The following is a 26,382-nucleotide window of genomic DNA, read 5'->3' as shown; positions in this document are numbered from 1 at the left end:
AGGCCAGAGGGAGAAAGCGCATCTCTTGCTGGTCCTGGGAAGCCCACGCTGCCATTTGGGGGCGCAGAGCAAAAGGAGGCCAGGGCCGGGGAGGAGTCCCCTCAGCCGAGACAAGTAAGGTCCAGGAAGGGGCCGGGAAGGGTGGGACAGGATCTCTGGGAGCCTTTCCCCCACCCTGCACGACCTGGGGTGGTCAGCCAATGGAAGAACAAAACAAAACAGCCACCACCCCGAAGTACCCAGGCCGAGGAGTTTTCGCCTTAAGGTCAAGTGCATGCTGCTGGATGGCGGAAATTGAATCCCGTGTGTGTGTGTGTGTGTGTGTGTGTGTGTGTGTGTGTGTGTGTGTGTGTCCCCTCCACCCCACATGTCTGGAAGATGGGGAGGCAGGAGAACAAGAGTTGTGCTCCAGTGTGAGGCATGGTTTGGGAGTGGCGTCCCTGTCCTGCAGGACTTGGGGGGGGCACACATCCCCCAACCGCGTCCCTGCAGGGACAACCACAGGTGTCTGCAAAGTGTCTAGAAGTTCGAGCGCCTGGAATCGGGTTTTGCGGAGGTTTTGCGGAACTTCGCAAGCTTCTCACCTGGGGGCACCCGCCTAGATCCACCGCGCAGCACCACACGTCGCGTCCGGGTGCGCTGGGTCGCAGCCAGGGCCTGAATCGCGCCCCAGGACCCAAACCTACTGCCCTGGGGCGGTGCAGGATGTGCGCGTCTCCCCTGTTGTCCAGCCCCGGGCTTAGGGACCCTCCCTCAGGGGTAAGGACGGGGTGGAGGTCCTCCCAGAGGTTCGGTGCTCGGGCAGAGCCCCGCCCCGGCAGCCCCCAGTAGGAGCAGCCCGGGACCGGCAAGCCAAGGGGTGCAGACCGGGAAGTTGGGGTTCAGCCTCCCGAGGGTCTGCGGCTTTGGAGGATCGCAGACAGCGGGGCGGCGGGCGGGCAGCGGCTGCGGAGTGCACGTCTCTGTTCCAGCAGATGCCTGGGGGATGGGGAGCCCAGAGAGGGGGGCTCGAGCAGGGAGCCTACTCCGCCCCCCTGCACCCCAGCCGTGGTACGGCTTTAAAATCCTGCGGAGTTTGTCATAGGCCGGCCTCACCACGCATGCGCACAGGCGAAGTTGAGTTTTTTTTTTTCTCTCTCTCTTTCTTTTCTCCCCCCTTCCCTCTCTTTCCAGCCGCCTTTGGTTCTGCAACTTAAAAAAAAAAAAAAAATTTTTTTTTTTTTTTTTTGGAACAGCAGGGGAAAGCGGAGTCCCGAGAGAGGGAGAGAGAGTGAGGCGGTTGGCTAGCAGGGCCGGGGGTGGGGGGGTCGCGGTCCCCGCGGTCCCCGCGGTCGGTCAGTCCGTCTGGCAGGCGCAGGACCGCGCGGAGGGCTGCTGCGAGCTCCGGCCGCCGCCTCCGCCGCCCCTGGCCCCGGCGCCAAGCGAGGAGGTGGGCAGCCGCGCGGGCCATGGAGCGCCGGAGCTGAGCCGCCGCCGCCGAGCCCCGGGCCCTCGCCCCTCCCCAGCCCGCGCCCGGGGCGCCCCGCGCCGGGGGAAGGCGGGGAAAAGACGGGGACTAACCCGGAGAGAGGAGGAGGGAGCGGGAGGGGGGAGCCGGTGCCTCCCCGGGGGCCGCCGCCCGCCGCCCCCGAAGCCGCCGCGCGCCGAGCCTTCCAGGGACGACTTTTCGCCCGTTTCGCGCCCCCTCCTTCTATGTTTTATTTATTTATTATTACCATTATCATTTTTTTTTATTTTTTTATTTTTGGCCAAAACCCTAAAATGAAAGGACAAAAGTTGGCGCTGACTCTTGTAGTCCGGATGGCGACCTGCGCGTTTCCAGCGGCATCTCCCGGAGAAAAAGCCACGCGCGCCTGATCGGTCCGTGGCCGCGAGGCTGCAGCGTGCGCGCGTGGGCGGGGGTGGGCGTGGGCGTGGGTCTGCGTGTGCACAGGCGGCCGCGGGATCAGCGCCGGGAAGCAGACGCGGCGGCCCGGGCTCGGAGGAGGAGCTGCAGACGGGAGGCGTGAGCCGCCGGGAGCTGCACGACCCGCGCCGAGCCTGAGCCGGGGGCACCTGGGCGCGCGGCTCGCCCCCGCCCCCGCCCCCGCCCCGGGCCGGAGCCGAGCGGCGGGGCAGTTTTTTCACCCTCTTGTGAAGAATTTCTTTCTTTCTTTCTTTTTTTTTTTTTTTTTTATTATTTGTTGTAAAGTCTTTTGCACAATCACGCCCACATTTGGGGTTGGAAAGCCCTAATTACCGCCGTCGCTGATGGACGTTGGAGAGGGAGCGCCTCGCCGCGGAGCAGTCGCCTGCACGCCCTCGCCGGACCCGCGGCTCCCTCGTTGCGCGCCGGCCCGGCTCTGCCCCTGCGGCCGGCCCGCGGGCTCCGGCGCCCCCTCGGCCCCCGGGCGCACCCCGGCGCTGCTCCGGCTCGGGCCCCCGGGCTCGGGCGCCAGGGACCGCTTCGCCACCGATTTCCTGCGCCTGCCGGACGCGCCCCGGAGGAGCCCGCCGCTCCGCGCCGGATCGTCCCCCCGGGCTTAACCCGGCCGCTCCGCTCGGATTCCTCGGCTGCCCTCGCTGCGGTGGCGACTTCCTCCCCGCGGCCGCGTCCCCTCCCCCTCGCCATGAAGGTAGGTGTTCTGCGCGCCGCCGACGCTCGCCACTTTTTTTTTTTTTTCCCTCCCCTCTTTGCATTTTTTCTTTTGGGAGTTAACTGGACCCCCCTCCCCACCACGCACACACACGCACACACACACGCACACACACACACACACACACACCCCTCCCTAGACCTCCATCTCTCCCACCGCCTCCAGGAGCTGAACTCCATAGCCGAGCTGGCAGGGACCCCCCATCCCTTCGCCCACCGCCCCCCTCGCGCACCGCCTGCGTCTCTGGGGACACCTCTCCTCCCGCTAAAAGTCACTGCAGACCTAGACTTTGGAGAAAAAGGGAGGATAAGCAAGGGCAGAAACCCCGAGAGCGAGAGCGGTCCACAGATGATCTTCTTTTTGCCCGGAGGAACACCAGTGTCATTTACTAGGTATATTTCAGGAGCAGGATAATGATCCAATTCAACAAGTATTTATGAAGCGCCCACTGCGCGGGCACCGAGAGGGTGTGTGGCCGGGGCTCGGGAAGGGGAGGAGGACTCCCCGGCTGGGAGACCGGGCAGCAGGAGCCGACACCCCGGAGCGCTGCACCGCCCCCCTCGTCCCCGGTGCCCTGCGGCGGGAGCCAGGTTGCAGGCTCGGGACTCGCAGCGCTGCGGGCCGTGTGCCTTTAAGGGTGCCTGGTGGGGGGCCAGCGCGCACCCCGGCGCGGGAGCCGGGTCGTTATTAGCATTATTAGCCGCCGCTGGTGAGCTCGGCCCCGGGCCCGGGCCCGGGCGGTGGGGGCGGGGAGCGCTGGCCGCGGTGGCTCCAATCCCGTCCGCCGGGAGAGCGCGCCCCGGCCCCCTGCGCGGAATCCGCCGCGTCCTTTGGAAACATTTGGGCCTCCGCTTTGGGAGAGCGGGCGAGGAGGGGGGGGGGGGCCCGCAGTTTGTGAACTCTTGTTTGTTTTAATTGTCAGTTGTATGTTAAAGCCGAGTCACACACTCCGAGGGTCACCGGGAGTTCACTTTTGCGAGAAGTTAACATTTCTTCCTGCAGTATAACTTGTTATTTTTGCAAACAACGTCTCCGTCCTCCGAGCTTCGGTCCCTATTTCTGCTCTTCTTGATCGTCTCTCATTTTACGTTTCTAGAACGGTAAAGGTTGGAACTGGGATTAAGGGGTTTCCTGAAACAAACGAAATTCCTGCACGCCTTCCCAAAAAAGTCAAAAAAAAAAAAAAAAGAAAAAGAAAAGAAAACCCCAAACCTGGAGACCCCGCGGCCTTGTTTTACTTTCCAATTCCAGTTTGGCGTCGGGGCCCCTTCTCCTCTCCCGTTTCTAAACGGACAACCCGCTGGTTAGAAGTCCCCTGGAGCCAGGGGTGGGATCGCACCTCCCCAGCCCCTGCTCTCCGGCCGGGGCTCACCGCTGCTCCAACCTGATTTGGAGATTTCGTTTGTACACAGCGTCTGCCAGGGGAGCTCCGAGGGGGCAATGCTGAGAGCGCGCGAGCGGTGGAGACGCGGTGGAAACTGTGTCCGAGTGTGTAAATCCGTGTCCTCCGTGTTGGGGGGGGGGCGAGGGGACGAAAGGGTCAGTTGTTCTCGGGCATTGGGCTTGCCAGCCCTAAGCCCGCCGGGCCCCACAAAGGAGGACCCTCTCCTGGAGGACTGGGCCGGGTGTCCCAGGCCTTTGCCTTGTCTCCCCCGAGCGCCCCGGCGCACAAGGGGTTAGCGCCGTGCGCTCGGAGCTCAGCTCTTCCCGCTGCCTTTCCATCCTCGCCGTGCGGTGCCGGCTGCCCCCTGTTGGCCGCCTCGAGGTAGGGCGCCTGGGAGTCTTGCTTGGGGCGGGCGGTCAGCTGCTCGCCTCTCCCTCCCACCTCTGGCTCAGCTCGTCCTTCCCGACCCCCAGGTCCTCCTCTCCCGGGAGGGCCCCTCCGAGGCCCCCGGAGGACAAGCTGCACTGCGCGGCCCCGCAATACGGAAGGGGCAGGGGTCCGACCCAGCAGACGGGGCTCCGGCGAGTGGAAGGAAGGGCTTACCTCCTCCCCAGGGCGTAGGAACAGGAGCGTCGCCCTAGGAGGCCTAGGGTACGGCCTTGGCGCTCCCACCCGTGCTGTCTGGGGGAGACGAGTGTTGCTTTCTCTTTCTCGGCCTCAATTTCTTCTTCTATTAAAACGTGGAGTTGAAACTGCCTCTGGAGGGTGGGGGGTTGAACTGATCTTTAATTTTCTTTCTCCTTCACTTTGCTCTTCCTCTGGCTGGAGCTGAGAGCCTGTCTTTGGAGTTAACCTGTGTGTGGAAGGTGTAAGTGATTGTGTGTGTGTGTCTCTGTGTGTGTGTGTGTGTGTGTGTGTGTGTGTGTGTCGGAGAGAGAAAGTCTTGACGTCTGAAGAGACTTGTCTGGGGATGGAAGTGGGGGAGATAGGGAACAAAACCCGGCTCCAACACCATTCTTCCTTTGGAGACTCCTTGTTTCCTGACCTGCTGTTCAGTCCTAGCCCAGGCAATCCTTGCATTGATCTGGGCACAAGGAGCTCTCTCCACCTTATAACTCGTCTCTCTCCCAACGCCCCCCCCCCCAACACACAAACAACACATAGGCAGTGCTGTATACACAACAAAGCAGTGAGGGGCAGCCTCAGTCCCCCTGAGCCCAAGCTGGAGGCTTAGGGACGCCCTACCTCCTGGTCTGTTCCCCCAAAGCGAACCTCCCTCCCCTCGGTGGCCCCAAGCTCATCCTCATCCGCTCCGCTTCTCTGCTGGCACTTCCTGCGGCAGGGCATCCCAGTTTTGTGGTTGCAGCCTTTATCTCCCACAATTTTCTCTGTTAATGTTACTCTTCTTTGGAGAGAGATCAGAGTGGGGAAAACAAAGTTTATTTCCCACCAAGAGCAGAGATTCTTGCAGTTTCCTATCCTTTGAGCCACCGTGATGAGCCCAGGTCGAACTCATTTTTGACTCCTAGCTGGTCTCGCTCTTCATTTCCATTCTCCCAGACTTGGGGGGACCCTGGACGCAAAAAAGCCCAGGGGAAGGGGATGACCAGACTGAATGAGGTGTAGTACCAGTGAGTGAGGGCCAAGAATCTTCTTCCTGCCTTTGTGGAATTTCTCTTTAGGGGCCATGGGGCTGAGAACTTGGGTGCTGCCTGCAGGCTCGGAGGCTTTCTGCGGCCTGGGAACCTCCTCTAACCAGAGTGATGGATTCCTCTCTTTCACCCCTCATCACCCTCAGTCCTCACCCCAATTGATAAAGGTTTTAGGACACCTTCAATCCACTGTGAAGGCTTTGTTGGAGAAACAGAATCCGCATCACTGCGTAGAGCTGCTCCGGCTTTGGAAACAGGGGCCCTCCACTGCCCTACCCCCACCTCACCCCTCCCCTGCGCTAGAACCGCTCAAGTGCCCGCAATCCTCCTCCCCATCGCCTGCTGGGAACAGATCGTCAGGATCCCTACCTAAGTGGGCTTCTCGCGGCCCTGAAAGTGTTCGAAGAAAACATTCAGCCCGTTCTTTGGTAAACTCAGCTTCTGCCCAGAACTTTTATTTCCACACACTCCCCTGTGTGACCATTCCAGGAGAGGTCTCCTTTCATACCTACCGTCTTTTCGGATCGGATCTCTTGGTGAACAGGCAGGGGTGTTTACCCTACAGAGTCTAAGTATTATTTATTAGGGAGTTCGCTGTGAGTTCTTTCAGCCCTGCAGACTTGTGGGGCCTTTTGGGGGGTTGCACGGGGATTGGAGCGGGAAGAGGGCCAAGGTGTTTCCGGGCAAGCACGCGGGGTTAAGTGGAGACGCGGCTCGAAGGGCTCTCCTGCAGGATCCCCTTTGGGACGCCCCTGGCCCCTGGCCTACCCCCAGTCTGGAGCTGGGGAGACCTGCGTCTTGGAGACCCAGCGGCCCACTCCCAGTTAGGAACGGGCGGACTCTCCCCGGGGTCATCGGGCCCAAAGTCGGTCCGGTTTGTGTGGCTTCGCCTCTAACAAAGAGATCCGCTGTAATCCGCCGAATCTGTTATCAATTTCTCCGCCGCCCGCGCCCCGCCCCGCCCCGCGCGCCCCGCCCGTCGGGAAGCTCTGAAAGTGCGCGCGGCCCGCGGCAGCCTTCCCCGCCGGCGTCTCGGGAGCACGTCGGTGCGTGTGTGTCTGTGGATGCGTTTGAGTGTGTGAGCGTGCAGCAGTGTGGTTGCGAGTGTGCGTGTGCGTGTGCGCGCGCGGCCCTGGCCGCCGAGGCGGAGAGTCGACTTTGCAGCCCGGGCCGCGCGCGAAGGCAGACCTCGCAGCGCACCCCCTCCCCTGGAGGAAACTTGACACTTCGGGCGGGGGTGGGGAGGGAGACCGAGCCTCCTCTCTCCGAGGCTGGGGAAACCCCAGGTTTCTACTCTCCGGGATGCGCCCCTCGCCTTGCGGCGTTTGGAGAAGGAGTGGGCCCAGGGCTCGGAGCCCTGGTTAGCGGGCGCGGGGGACCGCAGAAGCATTTCCTCTTGGAGAAGCCCGGAGCTCCCCTGGTCAAGGAGACCGCGGGCACGGGGGAGCCGTGGCACGCTCCTGGGCCCCAGCGCGCTTTCACGGCCGCCTGGGTCCCCTCAGCCCCTTGGCCCGCGCACGTTCCAGGCTCCTCTGCCGCCTGGAGGAGGCTCACCTTTCTTCCCCCCGGCCCCCCCCCCCGGAGAAAGGGGCTCCCTCGGGGGCTGCGGGCGGGTCACATTGATCAGAAATGTAAAAGGGGGTTTTTTGGAAACCCGCTCCTCCCACCCGCACGCGCCACGGCCTCGCGCCCCCGCCGCCTGCAGGTGGAGAAGTCCCCAGTGGGGAGGCACGGCCGCGAAAGCTCCCAGGCCACCCCTTCCCCCTGCCCCTGGAAGCCCCCGCGGCGGGAGGCTGCGCCCCGGGGCCCTTTGCGCCTTGGAACCCAGGGGCGCCGCGGCCGCGCGGGAGCCTGCGCATCCCCGGCCCCGCCGAGGGCCGACTCGCGCGCGCGGCGGCCTCTCCCTGCCCCCGCGCCGTTCCGGGCTCCCCGAACCGCGGCGAGCTGGGCCGGCCGGAGCGCGGAGGTGCTGCACCGCCAGACCCGCAGCGCCGCGGTGGCCAAGGGGCCGCGACCCCAGACCCCGGACCTAAGGAAACTGGAGCCCCCCTTGGCTTCCAGTCCTCTTTCTCCGTGGCAGCTGTCAGGAGTGGGGGCAGCAGGGGGGCGGGGGTGACCTGAGAAACCAGAATTCGCGGGAGGACAGGGAAGGGACAGCGGGGGCTCGGACTCCTTTCTTTCCTCCGGGGCGCTGTCCCTTCTCGGGGGGGTGCACTGGCCCGGAGGAGGAGGCCTCAGGCAGGGGAGAGGGCACTGTTTTCCCGCTTCCTTGGTTGGGAGAGCACATCTCTCTCGTTATCCCCGGTGCCCCCCCCCCCGTCTCCAACCCCACCCCAGTCTGGTGGAACAGTGTCCTAAGGAAACCCAGGCTGCCCCCCCCCCTGGAAGCGGCTTCCCCCCCAAAGCGGCCTGTAAACTGATTAGGAGACATACGCTGTTAATTCCGAGCTGCATTTCCCAGCTGGGCACTCGCGCGCGCGCCGCTCCCCGGGGCCTCGCCCCCCACCCCTGCCCTTCCCTCCCGCGTCCTGCCCCTCCCCACCCGCTCCCCACCCCACCCCCACCCCACCCCACCCCCGCGCCGGCCACCCCGCCTCCTCCGCAGCCGCCGGCGGCGTGCTCCACTCGCCTTCGCGCTCCTCTCGCCCATGGAATTAATTCCGGCTCCACTTGTTGCTCGGCCCAGGTCGGGGAGCGGACGCGGGTGGCTGCGGGGGCCCGAGTGAATTCCCGAGCGGGGACCCAGCAGAGCGCGCACTAGAGGGGAGCGAGGGGGTGCGGGAAGCGGCCGAGCAGGAGAGAGGCAGCGCTTGGCACCGGGGCTTTGACTCCACAGCACTGAGACATGCTGGTAATCGCTGGCGAGCCCCGCGCGCAGGATCCCAGCGAAATCAGATTTCCTGGTGAGGTTGCGTGGGTGGATTAATTTGGAAAAAGAAACTGCCTATATCTTGCCATCAAAAAACTCAACGGAGGAGAAGCGCAGTCAATCAACAGTAAACTTAAGAGACCCCGGATGCTTCCGTTGTTTAAACTTGTATGCTCGAAAATTATCTGAGAGGCAATAAACATCTGCTCCTTTCTTCCCTCTCCAGAAGTCGATTGGAATATTAAGGCCAGGAGTTGCTTTGGGGACGGCTGGAAGTGCAATGTCTTCCAAGTTCTTCCTAATGGCTTTGGCCATATTTTTCTCCTTCGCCCAGGTTGTAATAGAAGCCAATTCTTGGTGGTAAGTTCCTTCTAAGTACATATGCTTTGTTTTATTTTATTTCATTCTTTTTTTTTTTTTTAAAAAAGATTCATGTGTACGATGCTGCAGTATTTAAAGCAGAATCATGAGTTTGAGTGCCTTTAATACAGACGTGCGTAATATGATTTGTTTGTATATCTGGAAATCGGATTTTTTTTTTTAAGTTGTTAATATCGTCAGGCTTAATCTGTAGCTCCGTAGGGAATGCGACCCTATAAATCTACACCTTTTTCTATGAGGCCCTTGTTCGGATGTCTGCTTGTAGTACATCATGTAATAAAAGGGGACCGAAATTCACGTCTCTAATAATTGTAAGCCTATCTATAAAGTTTACTTTTTGCCACCTCGAGGTAGTAAAAGTCAGTTCCAGCTTTTATTTTTGGTCATTGTGGTTACTAACCTTCGGGGCCTGAGGTAGGCAGAGCGTTCTAGGAAGACAGCTACACTGCAAGTGGGCGAGGACTGGGGCTTGAAATCTGATCAAAAGGAGGTGAACGTGAAGTAGTCAACCGTCCCTAAGTGAGCGTTTCTCTCTGGTTAGGGGCCCATGTAGACAGACTGCAATATATCCAGAGGATTATTTTTGACGGTGTTCTGGATATTTTTTTCCCCTGTAAATGAACAGCGTTTTTCTGACTGTCAAACATGACTTGTATTCACTGGATACCCTGTCTTGGGTCTCTCACAATCACATAAGGAGCCCTTTTAAAATGTCCAGAGAACATGGTGGATTTTCTGCAGCCTCTATACTTGTCTCCCTGTTCGGTCTCCCCATCGGTCAGAGGGAGCTGCTATCTCCTCCCCGTGTCTAATTGTGTCTACTTTCGGCATTCATACGTTTCCAAGGCACATCGGTCCAATTTGTGGGGCAAAGTGAGTCACTTTCTCTCATGTCAGAGGCCCGTCCCCAAAAACCGCCATTCCCCCCTCTTCTGAGTGATTTCGGAAATATTGGTTCAGGTATATGGCAATGAGGGCAAAGAAGGGAGTGAAAACCTAACTGGGGAGCCAGATGGCGGGGTGGGGACTACACAATACCTCCGTTTTCTGAGTGCAGTTGAAACAGAGAAGTTTTATGAAGCCCTTCTCATACTTTGTCATGAGGACAAGCAGGAGAGAAAAAGCATCTGTGTGCTTAAAACTATGTATTGCTGACATGCTTTCAGGGGGCCTACCTCAAGAGTTCACGTAAATCTTGAATGCACATCTCCCCCCTCCCCTTTTTAGGTCGCTAGGTATGAATAACCCTGTTCAGATGTCAGAAGTATATATCATAGGAGCGCAGCCTCTCTGCAGCCAGCTGGCAGGACTTTCTCAAGGACAGAAGAAACTGTGCCACTTGTATCAGGACCACATGCAGTACATTGGAGAAGGCGCAAAGACGGGCATCAAAGAGTGCCAGTATCAATTCCGGCATCGGAGGTGGAACTGCAGCACCGTGGATAACACCTCCGTTTTTGGCAGGGTCATGCAGATAGGTAGGAAACCATTTAACATATTTTTAAATACGGATCAAGTGTTCTCCTGAAGAAAGAGAAAAAGAAAAAAAAAAAAAAGGGCTTCAGAGTGTACTTACAAGCTTGATAAGGAGGGAATCTCCCAGCAGGCTGATGGCTGGGGAACGTTAGTCACTACCGCTCCTTGCGCCTTAATTCCTGTTCCCACACCTTGATTATAATAAGTTTTGGGCTGCTTTAACCAAATGAGAAGGGAAGCATCAGAGACACCTTCGTTTTTCCAAACACTCAATTTTTCTTAAAAGCATTTTGTTTAGAAGAGAAGCAGAACGCTTAATTTGGTTTCTCAAAAGGAGGTGAGGAAAGATGAGTCATTTATATCCTTTTAAACTTCAAAACTCTTTTTAACGGTTAGAAGTTTCTTAAGCCACAATTCAAATGGCCCACGCATCAAACTAAATACTGTCATCTTTCGAATGTTGGCTATGTTGGAAGTGAATAAGGTTTTAATTTTCCTAATATAGATATTTCCTGAGGCCATAGAGATATATATGTTAAAACTTTATTTTTAGTCCCAGAAAGAATTTTAATTAGAAGTGATCCAATTTACGTTGCGATTTTGGCAATTGATATAAAAGCACATGCCTCAGATCTCAGCCTAGAAACTAAAAAAAAAAAAAAAACCCAACTTAAATGTATTGCTCACAGTCAGATTCTTTATGTTAAACATATCCTTGAACTTGTTATTCCGTGCAGGGAGGAGGTGGCATTAAAATGGGGCTAAAAGGCAAAGAATTTGGAAAATCAGTTTGCCTCTGGTTTGGCTTAATAGCATAGGATACTTACTATCTGACAGATGTGATCCTATGTGTGTTTTCTAGTGAGAATGTTTTAGGTCCATTTAGTTTTATGCAAACAAGCCCTTATAATTAATATGACCGCGGTGATTCCTAAAATAAGAAGCCATTTATCAAAGCAATTAACTGTTTAGACTGACTGAAGATAAAAAAGTTGGCTTAATATCCGTCACGGATGGATAAAATGCTTTTTTAAAAACCCTGAAAAGTGCATTCATTGAGAACAAAAAAGAGTTGTCAGTGGATGTTTGAGCCAAGCGACTTCATATACTAAAATAATACAGGACTGGAAGCCATTCCTCTAATTGAATGGCAAAATGGTCTGCAGCCCTCAGCCTGGCAGTTTCATAGGGCTTTGTCCTTCCTGTTAATGATTAAAATGTGCTAATGTATATACTGGGATCTGAATCCAGGAGTTGAGCGGCAGGAACACAGGAGCTTTCCCTGAACGGGGACTGCCCTATATAGTTAACTGGGGGTGATAGAGATTCCCTTCTGCACTGTGATATTGTGAGTAAGCTCAAAACTTTTTCTTTTTTTTTTTTTAGCTGTATCAGAATGGTAAGTTGTCAGCTTTCCCTTCTCACCTTTGCGTTATATATTCCCCCCTAAGCTCCTTTCCTCTCAAACTAAGGGAGCATTTTTTCACATGTATATGAGTTTGCAAAAGCCATACGTTTTTTATGGTAACCAAGAGGCAAAATACCCATTGGAACAGTTTTTCTGTGTAGTGACTCGAACACAACTTTGATTTAAGGTCCTCTTCATTTGTAGCCTCTTTTGGGCCAAAATGTTCAGAATAAGCTATCATTTGCTAAGTGGATTTGAGTTCTGCTAGAGATTTATTTAAAATGTGGTCCAAGATTCAAAGAGCCTGCTTCCTCAGGGAACAAGCAGAACCTTTGGTACAAAGGCTTATATTTAATTGTCCCTTGCAAATACAGTGTCTGGTCCTCAGCTGTGTGGTACTCCCGTCTGGGTTGGTGGCAAGTGGGTGGGAGTAAAACCTCCTGGCAGCCTCCAAGGGAGCCCTGCTACATACTACCATCAAGTTAGCTGATATCCTGGGCATCTGAGGGTGCCCACCATCCTCCTTTGCCAAAGGTCCCCCAGGTTCTGGGGTCAGGAAGCTGCTGCTGGGCTTTTGGTGGAACACGGATGGGGCCTTCTCTTCTATTTATTTAAAAAAAGAGACGGAGAGAAGGAAAACCAGAGTAGAGTTTTGTGGAAGGGAAACATGGACCCAACCCCAACAGTGGGAAATTTACTTGGCTTTCAGTTTTCTATTTAAGAGTCTGTTTGAAGAGAAGGAGCTAAGGGAAAATTTAAAACACCTTTGATGCTTAAAGGGGTGTGTGTGTGTATGCGTGCGTGCGTGCACGCGTGCCCTTATGCACACGGGCGCTGACGCCCACTCCAGAGCACTTAGTATGCCAGGGACCCGAGCGCAGTTTGTGCCCGTGAGAATCTGACCCTGTGATGGGGCCAGTGTCTGAGAAACTCAGGCTGCCACTTCCATCCCTCTTTAACTCATTTTTTCTAGGGTGCCAGTTGCCTGGGAGGCACTGTACACAATTGGCTGGTGAAGGGCCCACTCTTCATTTTGGAAACTTCTCATTTTTCATCACGCTAACCTTTCCTCCAGCTTTTGTCTACGTCCCTTCTTTGTCTCCACACTGTGAAAGGATATATAAGAAAGGCTCCATTTTTAAGGGGTGTGAGGATCCAAATAGATGTAGATTTCGCAGGAAGGAAACCTAACTGAACCAGCAGTATTCCATACAGCATGGTTGTGTCCACAGGCTACTCGCCAAAGAGCGCTTTTCAAACTGACGTTTTCTCTGCAGTGACAAAGTGGCTTAAGAGATTTCCACCAGGTTTGTGTTCCAGGGTAAAAAAGGAAATGCTCAAGGTAGACTCATTAAAAAAAAAAAAAAAAAAAAAAAGCATTATTGGGTTTTGTATAAAAGCCCTTTATGCACGGTCTACTCACAGGACAGTGCCTTAGGTTCTTCTAGCTCCAGAGGATGGTTTCTCTGTTTTCCTCTCCCTACTGCCTTATTCTACAAGTCTCCCATCCAGGACCACATTTTCTGTCCTATCAGTGTTGATCCTAAAATAACTCCCTTTAGAATCTTTCTGCTCACCTCATTTCTCTCCACTCTCTGATGGGCTCTGCCTCTCTAATTTGAGCTAGCTAGATAGAACACCCCTTAGGAACTCTCTGGATCTTCCTGCCAACCATCAGCACGCTCCTCAAATCATTCATTTTTTTAATTGTGGGAGGGTAGGTCTGTGGTAACTGGGAACCTTCACCGTTCCTGGAAGGAGGAATCACAAATGTCTGTGGTTTGAAGTATAGAGCTCAAGTCCCAGGAAGGGCAGCCTGCTGGATTCTGGAATTGGCATAGCCATCCTCCTCAGGCTGACCTTTCTAGTTGGGGCTGAGTCCTGTTGTCAGCGGTTCTTCTGCTGGACCACCCCCTCCCACCCCAGCTAAAAAAAAAAAAAAAAAAGATGGTCAGCAAGCTCTTTAAGGGTTGGAGAAACTTCTGATATAGGGATTTCAGCACTAAAAGCGGCCTTTTCCCCTCTCCTGGACATCTAGTTCAATAGTCTTATTTTTATAGTTGAAGAAAGTGAGGCCCCTGTGCCCCAGCATACCCCTCAGGCCCAGCTTCAGTCCACCCGGGGGGGGGGTTAACCCTTTCTCTCTGGCACCACTACATTTTTATCAAGTGGCTTCTTGTTACCCATAGAAGTGTCTCCAAGTATGCGCAAAAGTTAAAGTAGACTATGATGGCCTCCATTTTCCCTCTGACAAATGGGACTATAGGAAGTAGACCTTACAAGTTCGGGGAAGGAGAAGACTCTTCTTTTCCCCTTAGATTGTGCTTTCTTCCTGCTTGCAGTTGATTCTAACAGTTTGAGGCAGAGGCTGTGCGAGGGGGGCAGGCGGGTGGCTGGGATGCAGAAGTAGCCTCTAAGGCAGCAGGCTGCTTTACAAGTCCACTGCCGTCTTTCTGAGTAAGTATCAGGCCAAAGCAACTTGGGATGTAAGAAGAGGCCAAGCTTGGCTCTGATACCCCAGGAACAGGTTTAGAAAGGGGAGGTCAGGGCAGGTCAGCGGTTTAGCGCTGCCTTCAGTCCAGGGCCTGATCCTGGAGACCCAGGATCGAGTCCCACATCAGGCTCCCTGCATGGAGGCTGCTTCTCCCTCTGCCTGTGTCTCTGCCTCTTTCTCTCTCTGTGTCTCTAATAAATAAATAAATAAAAATCTTGAAAAAAAAAAAAAAAAGATTAGAAAGGGGAGGTCAGGAGCCTGGCCTGCGTGGTGATGGAGCAGGGGGAGCCAGGCCCCAGGCCCCCGCCCTGGCCTGTGACTCCAGGCCTAGCCACTTCTGCGGCCCTGGCCCTGCCGGAGCTAACTCAGAATGACCCCAAACGTTCAAATCAGTGTCAGGAAGTCTCCCCACATTCTGTTCGCCCTCAATGGCTTCTTTCATGTGCAGTTTTGGGAAGGAAGTTTCCAGGACTTTGAAGGAGCTGGAGGCAAAGCCAGGCTGGCGCTTGCTCGCGCGGGGCTCTGGCTCCCCAGGGTCAGAGTGGAGACGCCCGCCCGGGGTGCGCGGGGGCCTGGCACCTGCCGCGGGGGCGGGGCGGGGGTGCGGGCGGGGCAGGGCAGGGCAGGGCAGGGCGGGGCGGCCCCCGCTGACCCCGCGTCCCGCCCGCAGGCAGCCGCGAGACGGCCTTCACGTACGCGGTGAGCGCCGCGGGGGTGGTGAACGCCATGAGCCGCGCGTGCCGCGAGGGCGAGCTGTCCACCTGCGGCTGCAGCCGGGCCGCGCGCCCCAAGGACCTGCCGCGGGACTGGCTGTGGGGCGGCTGCGGGGACAACATCGACTACGGCTACCGCTTCGCCAAGGAGTTCGTGGACGCGCGCGAGCGGGAGCGCATCCACGCCAAGGGCTCGTACGAGAGCGCGCGCATCCTCATGAACCTGCACAACAACGAGGCCGGCCGCAGGGTGAGTGGGGCACCTGGGGCACCTGGGGCACCTGCGGCCCTGGGGGGGGGTCCCGCGCCGCCCCGCCCGCGAAGGTGCGCCTGCAGCTGCCTGACCAAGAGCTGTCTGGGCCCCTGTCCTTAGTCCCCAGTGCAACTGGGCAGCTCAGCTCAGGCAGAAATGTGCATGAAGGTCGCCCTCCCCCCTGGGACGTGTGTGTGGCTGCGCTTCCCCTGGGCCGAGGGAGCTCCCTACCCCGGGGGGTGCCCAGTGCGGGGACCGGCCTTCCCGGACTCCGCGACCGACCCCCTCGCTTGGTTCCTCCTTGCCTCCTCCCCTGGCATTAGACAGCAGGCCTGAGGGTTTTGTTGGGTTTAAAGCGCTTCTCTAGGAAAACGACAGCAATTTTATAGGTCTGCCCATCAAGGCCAGTCGAGGGTGGCTCTGGATAGAAGAGAGGGCCACTCAGAAGGGCCCAGAGAGCCCAGCTTCGCAAGCCTGGTCACCAGCCTTCTGGGGCCACTCTTTCCTTCCCCTGGTGGGAAGCTTCTCCACAATAGTTAAAAAGACCCTTTTTTCCCTGCGGTTAAACACATGGCACTTTATGGCTGCTTTAAAATGAAGGGGTGAAACTTTTCTTAACTTTGGCAGCATTGAAAACCAGGGTCATTATTTTTTCACAGAACCCAAGGTAGGTGCCAGGAACTTTCTGGTCAGAGATTTCACTCTTCTGTATTTTGGGGTGAGGAAAAGGGAAGATAATCACAGAGTAAAATATAGAGGACTGGGAGGAGCCTTAGAACCCTCTAACCACACACCCTCATTTTTGAAGCTTGGGAAACTGAGGCCCTAGAGGACTGCTTCATGGCCATGGAGGAAAATTGATGGATTTGAGATACAGGCCCAGGCACGTTTTTATTAAACTCATGCGTCACAGCTCAGAGGTAAAGGGCTATCAGCTTTGGAATTAAGGAAATCTAAGTTAAGATCCAATTCTGTGCCTTTCTGAGTATGAGCCTCAGTTTCCACGTTTCCGCATCTGTTGGATGGCCATGGCATTAACTATCACTCCGAGTTATAGGAGGACTGACTGGGATCATAGAGGAGGTGGATCCAGACAGAGTTACCGGTGCTTGACCATCTCTCACCAGTAAAATAAGAATAGTTCAGTCCAAGGGTGGAGTTTAGTGTCAGCCTGTAGTAAGTGCTTGATAAATCCTAACTGAATTGTGAGACATGCAGAAGTTAGGGAACAGAGAAGTCGAAGATGATCTAGGCGATTCCGGGTAGCCCAGTTCTCACATTGATGGTAAACGTTGGAGGTGTTGGGGAAGGACTAAACTGGGCAGATTTTTTGCCCCTAGTGGCCTGGGGGTCAGATTATTGCTCCAGAGGGAGCGTGGCCTCTCCTTTCTCAAGCCTCCCATTGCTGTCTCTCCCCATGGCAGCTGACCAAGGCCACATAATGGGCATGTCAGCCCCACGCTCTGTGGGAGCCCATAAAGCTTGGCCGTGTCCTCACAGGGGACACATCACATTACTCTGTGCATACAGTGTGCCCAGTGCCTCAGACCAGAAGTGCCTCCAGGACAGAGATGTGGTTGGCTCTTCTGGGCCCCACTGTGCCCATGTTGGGTACTTTCATCCATGTAGGGGATTTCTTTGACTCCTCTCATGAAGAGAAATGATCCGGGGCCTGGCAACCAAGAAGAGACAGTCAAGGGATTTCCAAGTAGAGAACGGGGGTTTTGGAGAGTTGGAAAAGCACCTTAAATATTATCAGAATTTCGTTTAACATCTACATTTTTGAAAAGTGAGTGAGTTCTTTTTGTAGGTTTTATTATTTGAGCAGTGAGCTGAGCTTGGATTCTGACAGATGAGGTTACATGTAGAAGACAGTTTTTCTCCAGGACAGTGGGGGTGGAGAGGACGAAATCGGGACACTGTGCCAGGAAATCCTATTAGAATCGCCTTGGGGCATTAGCTTTTTATTTTCCTCAAAGGGGAGCAAAGGTTAAATACATTTGCAAAACCCTTCTGCACATTAGCTAAGTGCCTGAAACTCTTTATGCCAAGGGAGTACATTGTGCCCCCCCCACACTTTTGAAAAAAAAAAAAAAAGCCCCTTATGAATCTTTAGAGGACAAAGGTGGCTATTTGGTGTGGTGTTCAGGATGGAAGGAGCCTTCTAGATCGCTCCAGGCTCCAGGGTCCTGAGAGGCCCTCTGCAGAATGCCAGCAATACGCCGACTCTGGAGGGTGACCAGCACAGGAACTGTGGGCAGTGGGGACTATAAATAGGTGGCCACCACCTCCCAGGCTGCTGGGCACAGTGCCATGAGGTCAGGCCAGTGGGCACTGCAGCTGGGAGGCCAGGGTGACCCGGTGAGAGCCCAGGATTGGCACCCAGATGCCGTGGGCTCATCACCTTGGAGAAAGAGCAGATTCATTGATTGCTTGCCCTATGCCAAGCACTTTCCTTTTATCCCCTAATTTTATCCTTTTTACAATATCGTGAGGTTGGCGCCATTACATTACAGTTCCCCTTCACAGATAGAGGAGGCTCTGAAAAGTGAGGCCCGTTGCCGGAATTCAGGGGCAGAGTTAGGACAGCACGCTATCAGCCTAGCTCCTGTGCAGATGCTCTCATCCAGGCAGTGGGGAGTAGAGTTGGGGACTGTGCAGGAAGCAGGAGTGAGAGCACCTGAGATCCAGGCCTGGTTTGCCCACATTCTAGTTATGTGGCCTGTGCAGGCCAGTTTTCCTCTCGGTGCCACTATGGCATCATCTAATCCATGATGGTGTTATTTAGGAGGATTCAAGGAGGTAAATAGTATCAAGGCTCTGATGGCAGTGCCTGGCACACAGCAGTAATAACTGATTAATATTAGAACCCTGATCCCACCTGGGCTGGACGCCCTCTCCACCCTCCCACTTACCAACCAGCTGGGTGCCCACGGGCAAGTGACTGAGCATGAGCTTGCAGCCCAGTTGCCTGGGTTCAAATCATGGCACTCCTGCCTTCCAGTGGCTGGGTAAGTAACTCAACTCTATATAGGCCTCACTTTTCTTCTCTGTGAAATGGGCACACACTAGCTAGCACTTCTCCCGGAGGCTGGCTGAGGGGATTAATCCAGGTGATGAGGAGAGAATTGTGAGTAATGTATGGGGTGAGCATTCAGGATGTCTAAATTAGTTGCTGTAACGTTTTCCTGGAAAAGCAGCAGCAACCACGTGGTCTCCTGTTCCCACTTAAGAAAGCGGGTTGTTTAGCCCGACGGAGTGTAACAGTGAGGGGCCCAGAGCCTGTTTGTTCTGTAGACTCTGTAGAGAAGGCGACAGCAGCCTTCTGGTGGCACAGGGTACAGGCCAGGCCCTGGCGGGTCCGGGTGACCACAGCTCCACGGGGGGAGGTGGAGCGGAGCTTTGGTAACCTGCCAGTGCCTGGGCCCCGGGCTCCTGCCCCGATGGCGCGTCCGCTGACTGTCCCGTCTCCCCACAGACGGTGTACAACCTGGCCGACGTGGCCTGCAAGTGCCACGGGGTGTCGGGCTCGTGTAGCCTCAAGACGTGCTGGCTGCAGCTGGCCGACTTCCGCAAGGTGGGCGACGCCCTGAAGGAGAAGTACGACAGCGCAGCGGCCATGCGGCTCAACAGCCGGGGCAAGCTGGTGCAGGTCAACAGCCGCTTCAACTCGCCCACCACGCAGGACCTGGTCTACATCGACCCCAGCCCCGACTACTGCGTGCGCAACGAGAGCACCGGCTCGCTGGGCACGCAGGGCCGCCTGTGCAACAAGACGTCCGAGGGCATGGACGGCTGCGAGCTCATGTGCTGCGGCCGCGGCTACGACCAGTTCAAGACCGTGCAGACGGAGCGCTGCCACTGCAAGTTCCACTGGTGCTGCTACGTCAAGTGCAAGAAGTGCACGGAGATCGTGGACCAGTTCGTGTGCAAATAGTGGGCGCCCGCCGCCCGCCTGTCACCCAGCCCCGCTCCCAGGACCCACTTATTTATAGAAAGTACAGTGATTCTGGTTTTTTTTTTTTTTTAATATTGTTTTATTTTCCCCTGAGAATTGCAACCGGAACCATTTTTTTTTCTGTTCCCATCTAAGAACTCTGTGGTTTATTATTAATATTATAATTATTATTTGGCAATAATGGGGGTGGGTGGGAACCAAGACAAATATTTATTTTGTGCATCTTTGAAAAGGTAAGACAAGACTTCTTTGGATGGTGTAGGATGAGGGGGGATTACATGTACCCTGTGTGCACATCTAGAAGGGAAAGGAAATATGCTTTCTTTTTCTCAACTGCGGGGTCAAATACAGGACAGGTAGCATCCAGCTGGAAGGGGGTGGTACAAATCTATGCATGATTCAGCTTCTGTGACCAAAATGAATTGTAAATGCTCTGGGGAGAGTCGAGAGATCTTGAGAAACAAACAGAAAAATGAGACCCCACCCCATCCTTCCCTAGGGGCTGCCAGCCCGAAACATTTTCAAATTGGTAATTTAAAAAATAACAGCAAGAATCTCACATCCCTTGAAGATAGGTCATTTGTGTCATTTTCATCAAATGTTTTACCTGCAGATGGTCCTGTACTAGTAGCTACTGAAAACTTGGGGAACAGGGAGGAAAGCCCCGGAAGGTAAAAACAACCTTAAAAATGCCTCTATCAAGATACCGATTTGATGCTGTTACAGGAATTAGGTGATCAGATTGGAAAAGGATCCCCAAATGATTCCGGGTACTAGACTTTTTTTGTTTGCGGAGAGGCGGGGAGGTTGGCTTGAACAGAAAAAGAAAAAAATACTGTAATTTTCTTAGGGATGCTTGGTTAATAAATGATAATGATGAAAATAATACGCGAATTCCGTTCACAGATCCTCAGCCCAGACAACAAAGTAACTAACTGCGTGCAGGTCGGCCGCTGCATCAGAGCAGAAGCCCTGTGTGAGGGGAGAAAAGTGAAATCGGCCCTCCCCCTCGCCCCCAAGTCCTCTCTGATTCCTCCTTGCCTTTGCTGCGATGTGATGCTGGCCACGTTGCCAAACGGCAGCTCCACTGGGTCCCCTTTGATTGTGGGACAGGAAATGAATCATTACAAGCTCCACTTGGGAAACAGTTTGCTACTTAGGGATTTTTTTCCCCCTAAAACTTTTATTTTGAGGAGCAGTAGTTTTAAATGTTTTAATGACATTACACGGCTAACAGAGTTCCCAGAGGTGTTGCAACGTTTCACTCTTGTGATCCTGTGTGTAGACTATCCACTCCAGCTTTTCCTATTATACTGCAGGTGTACCCTAAGACTGTTCCTAGTGTACTTGAACAGTTGCATTTATAAGGGGGGGGTGTGGTTTAATGGTGCCTGATATCTCAAAAGTCTTTTGTACATAACATATATATATATACACACATCTATATATAAATATAAATATAATTATATCTCAGCGCAGCCAGTGATCTGTAGTTTACTCTGGGGTTATTTCTTGGTCTAGAGCATTGTTGTCCTTCATTGCAACCCAATTGGGATTTTTTCCAAAAGGTTTCCAGGTTGAGCTTGGGCTGTGGCCCCGATGCGATCACACCAGGAGCATCACGAAGCAGACTTGTTTCCGAGGAATCTGGAAGGTCTTAACTGATAATGCATGTTGGTTTGAAGATTTCTTTTATCGTCCCTGCGCCACCCCCTTTTCTCTAACCTCCGTTTCTGTACACTTTCCAGAAAGGGCATTACTCATTTGTCACAGACATAGGAATGAAGAGAGATTCAGAACTCAGAAACATTGTCAACATTTCCATTTCCTTGGTTCATTTTGTAGAGTGGAAACCAGTGCCTCTTAGATCTGCTAGTACCAGTATTGAGTCCGTGAGGAAAATGGAGCTCACGACATACATAGTTTAAAAAAAAGTGGTGTTTTTTTTTTTTTGATTTTGTTTTTTTTTAAGCAAAGGACACCTCTTTCCTAAAAGTGCCATCAAATGTGTTCTTATCTCAGACTTACGCTGTTTTAAAAGTTTGGAAAGATACACATCTCCTGCAACCCTCCTAGGCTCGGTGGCCTTCATGATCACCTCTGCCACCTGTGGCTCTTTAATTTATTGCACGAAGATATTCACATCCTCTCAGTTGCAGTGCATTGCAAGCAGAAGATCTTGAAATTAAAAAGCACTAATTAGTTTAAAATGTCACTTTTTTGGTTTTTATTATACAAAAACCATGAAGTAATTTTTTTTTATTTGCTAAACCAGATTTTGTTCCTTTTTAGTGATTCATGTTTATGAAGAGAGTTGAGTTTAACAATCCTAGTTTTTAAAAGAAACTATTTAATGTAAGATATTCTACTTGTCATTCAGATATTATGTATATCTTCTATGGCCTTATTCTGTACTTTTAATGTACATATTTCTTGTCTTGCGTGATTTGTATATTTCACTGGTTTAAAAAACAAACATCGAAAGGCTTATGCCAAATGGAAGATAGAATATAAAATAAAACGTTACTTGTATATTGGTAAGTGGTTTCAATTGTCCTTCAGATACTTCATGTGGAGGTTTTTTGAGAAACCATGAGGGATAGTTTAGAGTTGACTACACGTCAGAATAACAGAAGAGTAGAGAGTTTTACCAAAACCAAACTTTGGAAGCTTCAAAAGATTTCTATATGTAACGGAACAAAAGGGGAATTCTCTTTCCTATATATGTTCCTCAAAAAAAAAAAAAAAAATCAAGCAGATGGCTTAAAGCTGGTTATAGGATTGCTCACATTCTTTTAGCATTATGCATGTAACTTAATTGTTTTAGAGCGTGTTGCTGTTGTAACATCTCCGAGAAGAACTGAAAAGGCACATGCTTTTATCCATGACCAGTATTTTAGTCCAAAAGTCTATTTGTGTTTACCACTGCATCTGTTGCACCTCTCTGTTTGAAGTTACTATGGACGTATTGTCTCTATGCCCCTTTGAAAGTACTTCTATGAAAAGCAAGCCTCAGTCTGGAGAGAATGAAACTCATTGGAAACTAAAAGGTTCGTTGTGTTAAGTGCAATTAATATGAGTTCTTGTGCTTTCTGAAAATGTACACCGAAATCTGGCCAGCGCCGCACAGCCCAGATTGATACGTTAGCCCTTTGCTTTTTTCTTTCCGGATAACCTTGTAACATATTGAAACCTTTTAAGGATGCCAAGAATGCATTATTCCACAAAAAAACAGTAGACCAACATATAGAGTGTTTAAAATAGCATTTCTGGGCAAATTCAAACGCTTGTGGTTCTAGGACTCACATCTGTTTCAGTTTTTCCTCAGTTGTATATTGACCAGTGTTCTTTATTGCAAAAACATATACTTCATTTAGGAGCGTCAGCATATTTTTCCTTCTCATCCTGGAGTGCATTCAAGATCTTCCCAATACAGGAAAATTAACAAAAAATTTATATATAGGCAGCGGCAAACAGAGCCATGTTCAAAATAGTAATTATGGGCTCAAGTAAAAAAGGAAGACTGTTTTAGGTTTTAGTCCGATTTATCTGTTCAGTTCTTCGAGCTGCTGACCTCCTGAGACTGGCACTGGATATGTTTTAGTAGCCTCCCCAAACCCTTTTCATGTACGATTTTGCCTGTACCAATTTTCAATTTGTTTTTGTAAAGCATTATTGAAGCCACTGGAATTATCAAAAATGACGCTCTAGCAGGATGAGTTCTCCAAATGAGAGACTGGTACTGGCTGACTCCAAAAGGTCATTAGCAAAAACAGTCCCCAAAGACTGAGTGGTGCATAATATAAATAGAGACAGATAGAAAAGGTACTTATAACTTGAAGCATATATATAATGCAAATACGCACCAAGGCATAGGTCTAAGATACTGCATTATCACTGTAAAGTATACTTTTAAAATATTTATTTTTTTAAAAAAAGTATTCTTTAGTCTCCCCTGTCTCTATGGAATGGGGAAAACCAGATGCCATGTTTTGAAAGATGATAAAATAAGTTTTAATACAGGAAACATTTGGCAATGTAGGAATTAAAACTTAGGAAATGAATCTTCTGATTTACCTGTTTGCACAAACTTTACACTTAAACCTGATGATTGGATAATTTATTTTAGTGAAACATCTTGTTAGCCAACTGGAAAAAAAATGGATGTAGAATGATTAAAGGTTGGTATGATTTTTTTAAAGCAAAAAAATGTATCAATTTGAATTTAGAAGATTTCATTAAAATGCTGTCTCAGTATTTCAAAAGCAGAAAAGAAATGAGGAAAATTGCCGCTTAGATCAGTTTTATATGCAGTGTACAATTTGCTGGGCTAGAAATGAGATAAAGATTATTTATTTTTGTTCATACCTTGTACTTTTCTATTAAAATCATTTTATGAAATTGGCGCAGTCATGTGTGTGTTTAGCAGAGATGGTGTTCATGGCCATCAAAGTTGGATGTGGGCACAGAGTACAATGATGGCTTAGGGCATCCAGAAAAAGAAATTCACGTTTCATGCATATGCGTGACATTTTGGTTGAATTTTGAGGGTTTAATTTGTATCTTAATGCTCATTTTTCTTTTGCCGGATGCTCACCTTGAGTTCTTATTCATTCTGCTGCTGTTAAAGTAAAAGGGTCATTCTCAGAGATTATCGTTGAGTGTGGGAACTGAGCATAGTGACATGGGGTTATGACGAAATTCCAGGGCAAGAGAAGAAAGACTAGGATTTGAGGAGAGAGAGAAAATAATACTCGAAATAAACAGACTGAATCACCTGAAATATTCTGCTGGTTACTTTTTGCATGTTGCACGGTTGCCAGCCAGGTGTCTAGAACTTCAACACTGTTGGTGTTTGGGGCTGGGAAATTCTTTATTTTGGGAGTTTCTCCCGTGTGGCAGAGGTTTAACAGCATCCCTGGCCTGTAACCACTAGATGCCAGCAGTACCCCCCCCAATTCGTGACAACCAAAAATGTCTCCAGATGTTGCAGAATGTGTCCAGGGAGCAAAGTCACCCTCAGTTGAGAACCACAGCTTTAGATGGAGGGACTGAGGACCTGAGCACTTGAGGAATACAGGCTAAGTATAACGGGGGACTGTTAGCTTGCCCGAATTGAGTAATGAGCCAGAAAAGCCCCTTGCAAGTGTTCCTGTGTAGAAATGGAGATGCAGCATCTTCCATAGGGCAGCTGGCTTAGCAATTAAGAACATAGACTGGATTCAAATCCTGGTACCAGCATTGGCTGTGTCACATTGGGGAAGTCGTATAACCTCTCTGTGCCCCTGAACCTTTGTCTTTAAAATGAGAGGTAGTATTATACCCACCGCTTAGAGTTGTAAAGATAAAACGAGTTAACATGTTTGGAGTGCTTAGAGCAGGTTCTAGTACAGTCCGTGCTCACTATCTCCCTGGGAGGGCTAGAATAAGTCCGAAGGCTAACCCCCCCCCCCAGGAAGTGTGAACCAGTTCTGCTTAACATTCACAACAGTGGCCAGCTTGACGCTAGGAAGGCACCCTTAGTGTTTGGGGAAGTTGCAAACTTGCGGCCCACTGTCTACATCACATTTCAGATGTGTTTTGTTTGATTGGCAAAGCATTAAAAACAATGCTCAAGTGAGTTGCCAACAAGATGAGTACTTGCACATTCAAATTTGAATTTCTGGCTTGGAAAATGGGATGAGCTGGCCACCTGGATGCATGATATCACAGGTCCCCTGTAGCAACAATCAGCCGGATCCAAGCAGCGACTGCCCCTCAGAGCCAGGGTGGGGCATGTCCAGTTCACCAGCCATTTATATCACCGTTAGGTTAGTCTCCTGCAGTTTCTTGCACTTGTGATGGTTTTTAAAGGTGTTTTTCTTCTAAATCCGAGTTTCTAAACCTTACCATGGTTGCCATTTGGGACCAGATAATTCTTGGCTGGGAGGGACTATCTTATGCATTATAGCACGATTACTGGCATCCCAAGGCCTCTCTCCACAAGATGCCAATGGCACCTTCCCATTGGTGACAAGCAAAAATGTCTCCAGACATTGTCAAATGTTCCCTGGGGGGCGGGGTGTGTGTGGCAAAATCACCCTAGTGGAAGCCCATTGGTCGAAACCCAAAAGATCTGTATTTATAAGTTAGCCAATGAGGGTAAACAAAGAAATAAGACAAAGAAGATTAGTCTCTTGGAAGGAGATATTTGGCACATCACAGGAGCTCAATAACTAATGAGTGAATGAAAACCACATCCATTCTCTGGTTTTAGCCTCACCACCATTCTTGAATCTCTTTGATCTTACTGTTCCTCCGCTGAAACATGGGCAGAAGAACAATTAGGCTTGATACTGAAATTACGTGACATCACCTGCAAAAGGCTACCTCCAAAGCCTAAAAATAGTAGCAACTTAAGAGGGGGGATTAGTATCAAAAACAAAGGCAATAAATTATCAGCTAAATTTTTCTAACCAGCCTGCTGCCAGGAGCTTAACAAATGGGTGTCCCAGTTGATTTTCAATCTCGAGCTGCAATTTCTGAAGACCTTTCCATCACTCACAGACCCAGGGGATGCTCAACAGTAGGCGCGTCAAGGCCAAACAAGTTCGGGAGATGACAGACGATGGACTACTGCCCACTGGGAGACGTACGATGTTCGTTGGCAAGTTGGCAATGCTAAAATCGAAGAGAGCGCGGAAACAAACCCGCTGCTTAACTCGGAGCCGGTCGGAGCTTTTGACTTCTGTTCCTTTAGCACCTGTTCCTATCCCGTGGGTCAGCTGGGAAGCGCTGGGGCTGCTTGCCCCTCGGTGTGACTGTGGGGACTCCTCCTACTGGGTCCAGAGCGGCCTGGCTTGTGTCCACGGCTGCCCGGGGGATGCGGCGCTACCTGTGTCATGGCTAGAGAGCTGGTGTCTGTCCCGCATGCCAGTGGAGGCTGGTCCCAGGTAGCAGCTCACCTGCTTCGCAGTGCGGCTCGTTAGGAGGGGAAGGATGTGCTCTGGAGACACAGAGGGACCACAAAGGTGAAGTGAAGGAAGAAAGAAAGGGAGATGGAGAAGGGGGGGGAGAGGGAGAGAGAGAGAGAGAGATGAAGGAAGCCAAGAGGGAGTCCAGATGTTCTCTGACCATCAGCTTCGGACAAATCTCCTTCCTAATAGTTTTTAAAAAGTG

The 26,382-nt window shown here is 51.8% G+C and overlaps 1 protein-coding gene and 1 long non-coding RNA gene across 4 annotated transcripts; one reads left to right on the top strand and one right to left on the bottom strand.

The window, feature by feature from the left end:
* The first annotated feature begins 1,252 nt into the window (after positions 1–1,252).
* Positions 1,253–23,625, top strand: WNT5A (Wnt family member 5A). Of its 3 annotated transcripts, none has more exons than XM_041763445.1 (5): positions 1,253–2,615; positions 8,768–8,901; positions 10,150–10,400; positions 14,971–15,263; positions 18,745–23,625. In XM_041763445.1, the coding sequence occupies exons 1-5, from the start codon at positions 2,610–2,612 to the stop codon at positions 19,201–19,203; spliced, it is 1,143 nt and encodes a 380-aa protein (XP_041619379.1). In that variant the 5' UTR covers positions 1,253–2,609; the 3' UTR covers positions 19,204–23,625. The 3 variants fall into 3 exon arrangements, with proteins under 3 accessions (XP_041619379.1, XP_041619381.1, XP_041619380.1); XM_041763447.1 differs by lacking the exon at positions 1,253–2,615 and adding an exon at positions 8,283–8,358; XM_041763446.1 differs by lacking the exon at positions 1,253–2,615 and adding an exon at positions 8,502–8,523.
* LOC121495642 lies at positions 2,808–6,222 on the bottom strand. The gene is made up of 3 exons (XR_005989030.1): positions 4,624–6,222; positions 4,021–4,141; positions 2,808–3,728 (listed from the first exon to the last, which is right to left on the bottom strand). It is a non-coding gene; the product is annotated as an uncharacterized LOC121495642 (long non-coding RNA).
* Positions 23,626–26,382: the final 2,757 nt, after the last annotated feature.

Source organism: Vulpes lagopus, chromosome 7, assembly GCF_018345385.1.
Source record: "Vulpes lagopus strain Blue_001 chromosome 7, ASM1834538v1, whole genome shotgun sequence".
Classification (NCBI taxonomy): Eukaryota; Metazoa; Chordata; class Mammalia; order Carnivora; family Canidae; genus Vulpes; species Vulpes lagopus.
Note: the sequence above shows the minus strand (reverse complement) of the source record. Positions and strands in the feature narration are given on the sequence as shown.

What these genes read in the sequence shown, in the direction of transcription:
- WNT5A (XM_041763445.1), top strand. An exon ending in ATAGAAGCCAATTCTTGGTG is followed by an intron (nt 8,902 to 10,149) that starts GTAAGTTCCTTC and finishes TCCCCTTTTTAG; the next exon opens with GTCGCTAGGTATGAATAACC. An exon ending in ACAACGAGGCCGGCCGCAGG is followed by an intron (nt 15,264 to 18,744) that starts GTGAGTGGGGCA and finishes GTCTCCCCACAG; the next exon opens with ACGGTGTACAACCTGGCCGA.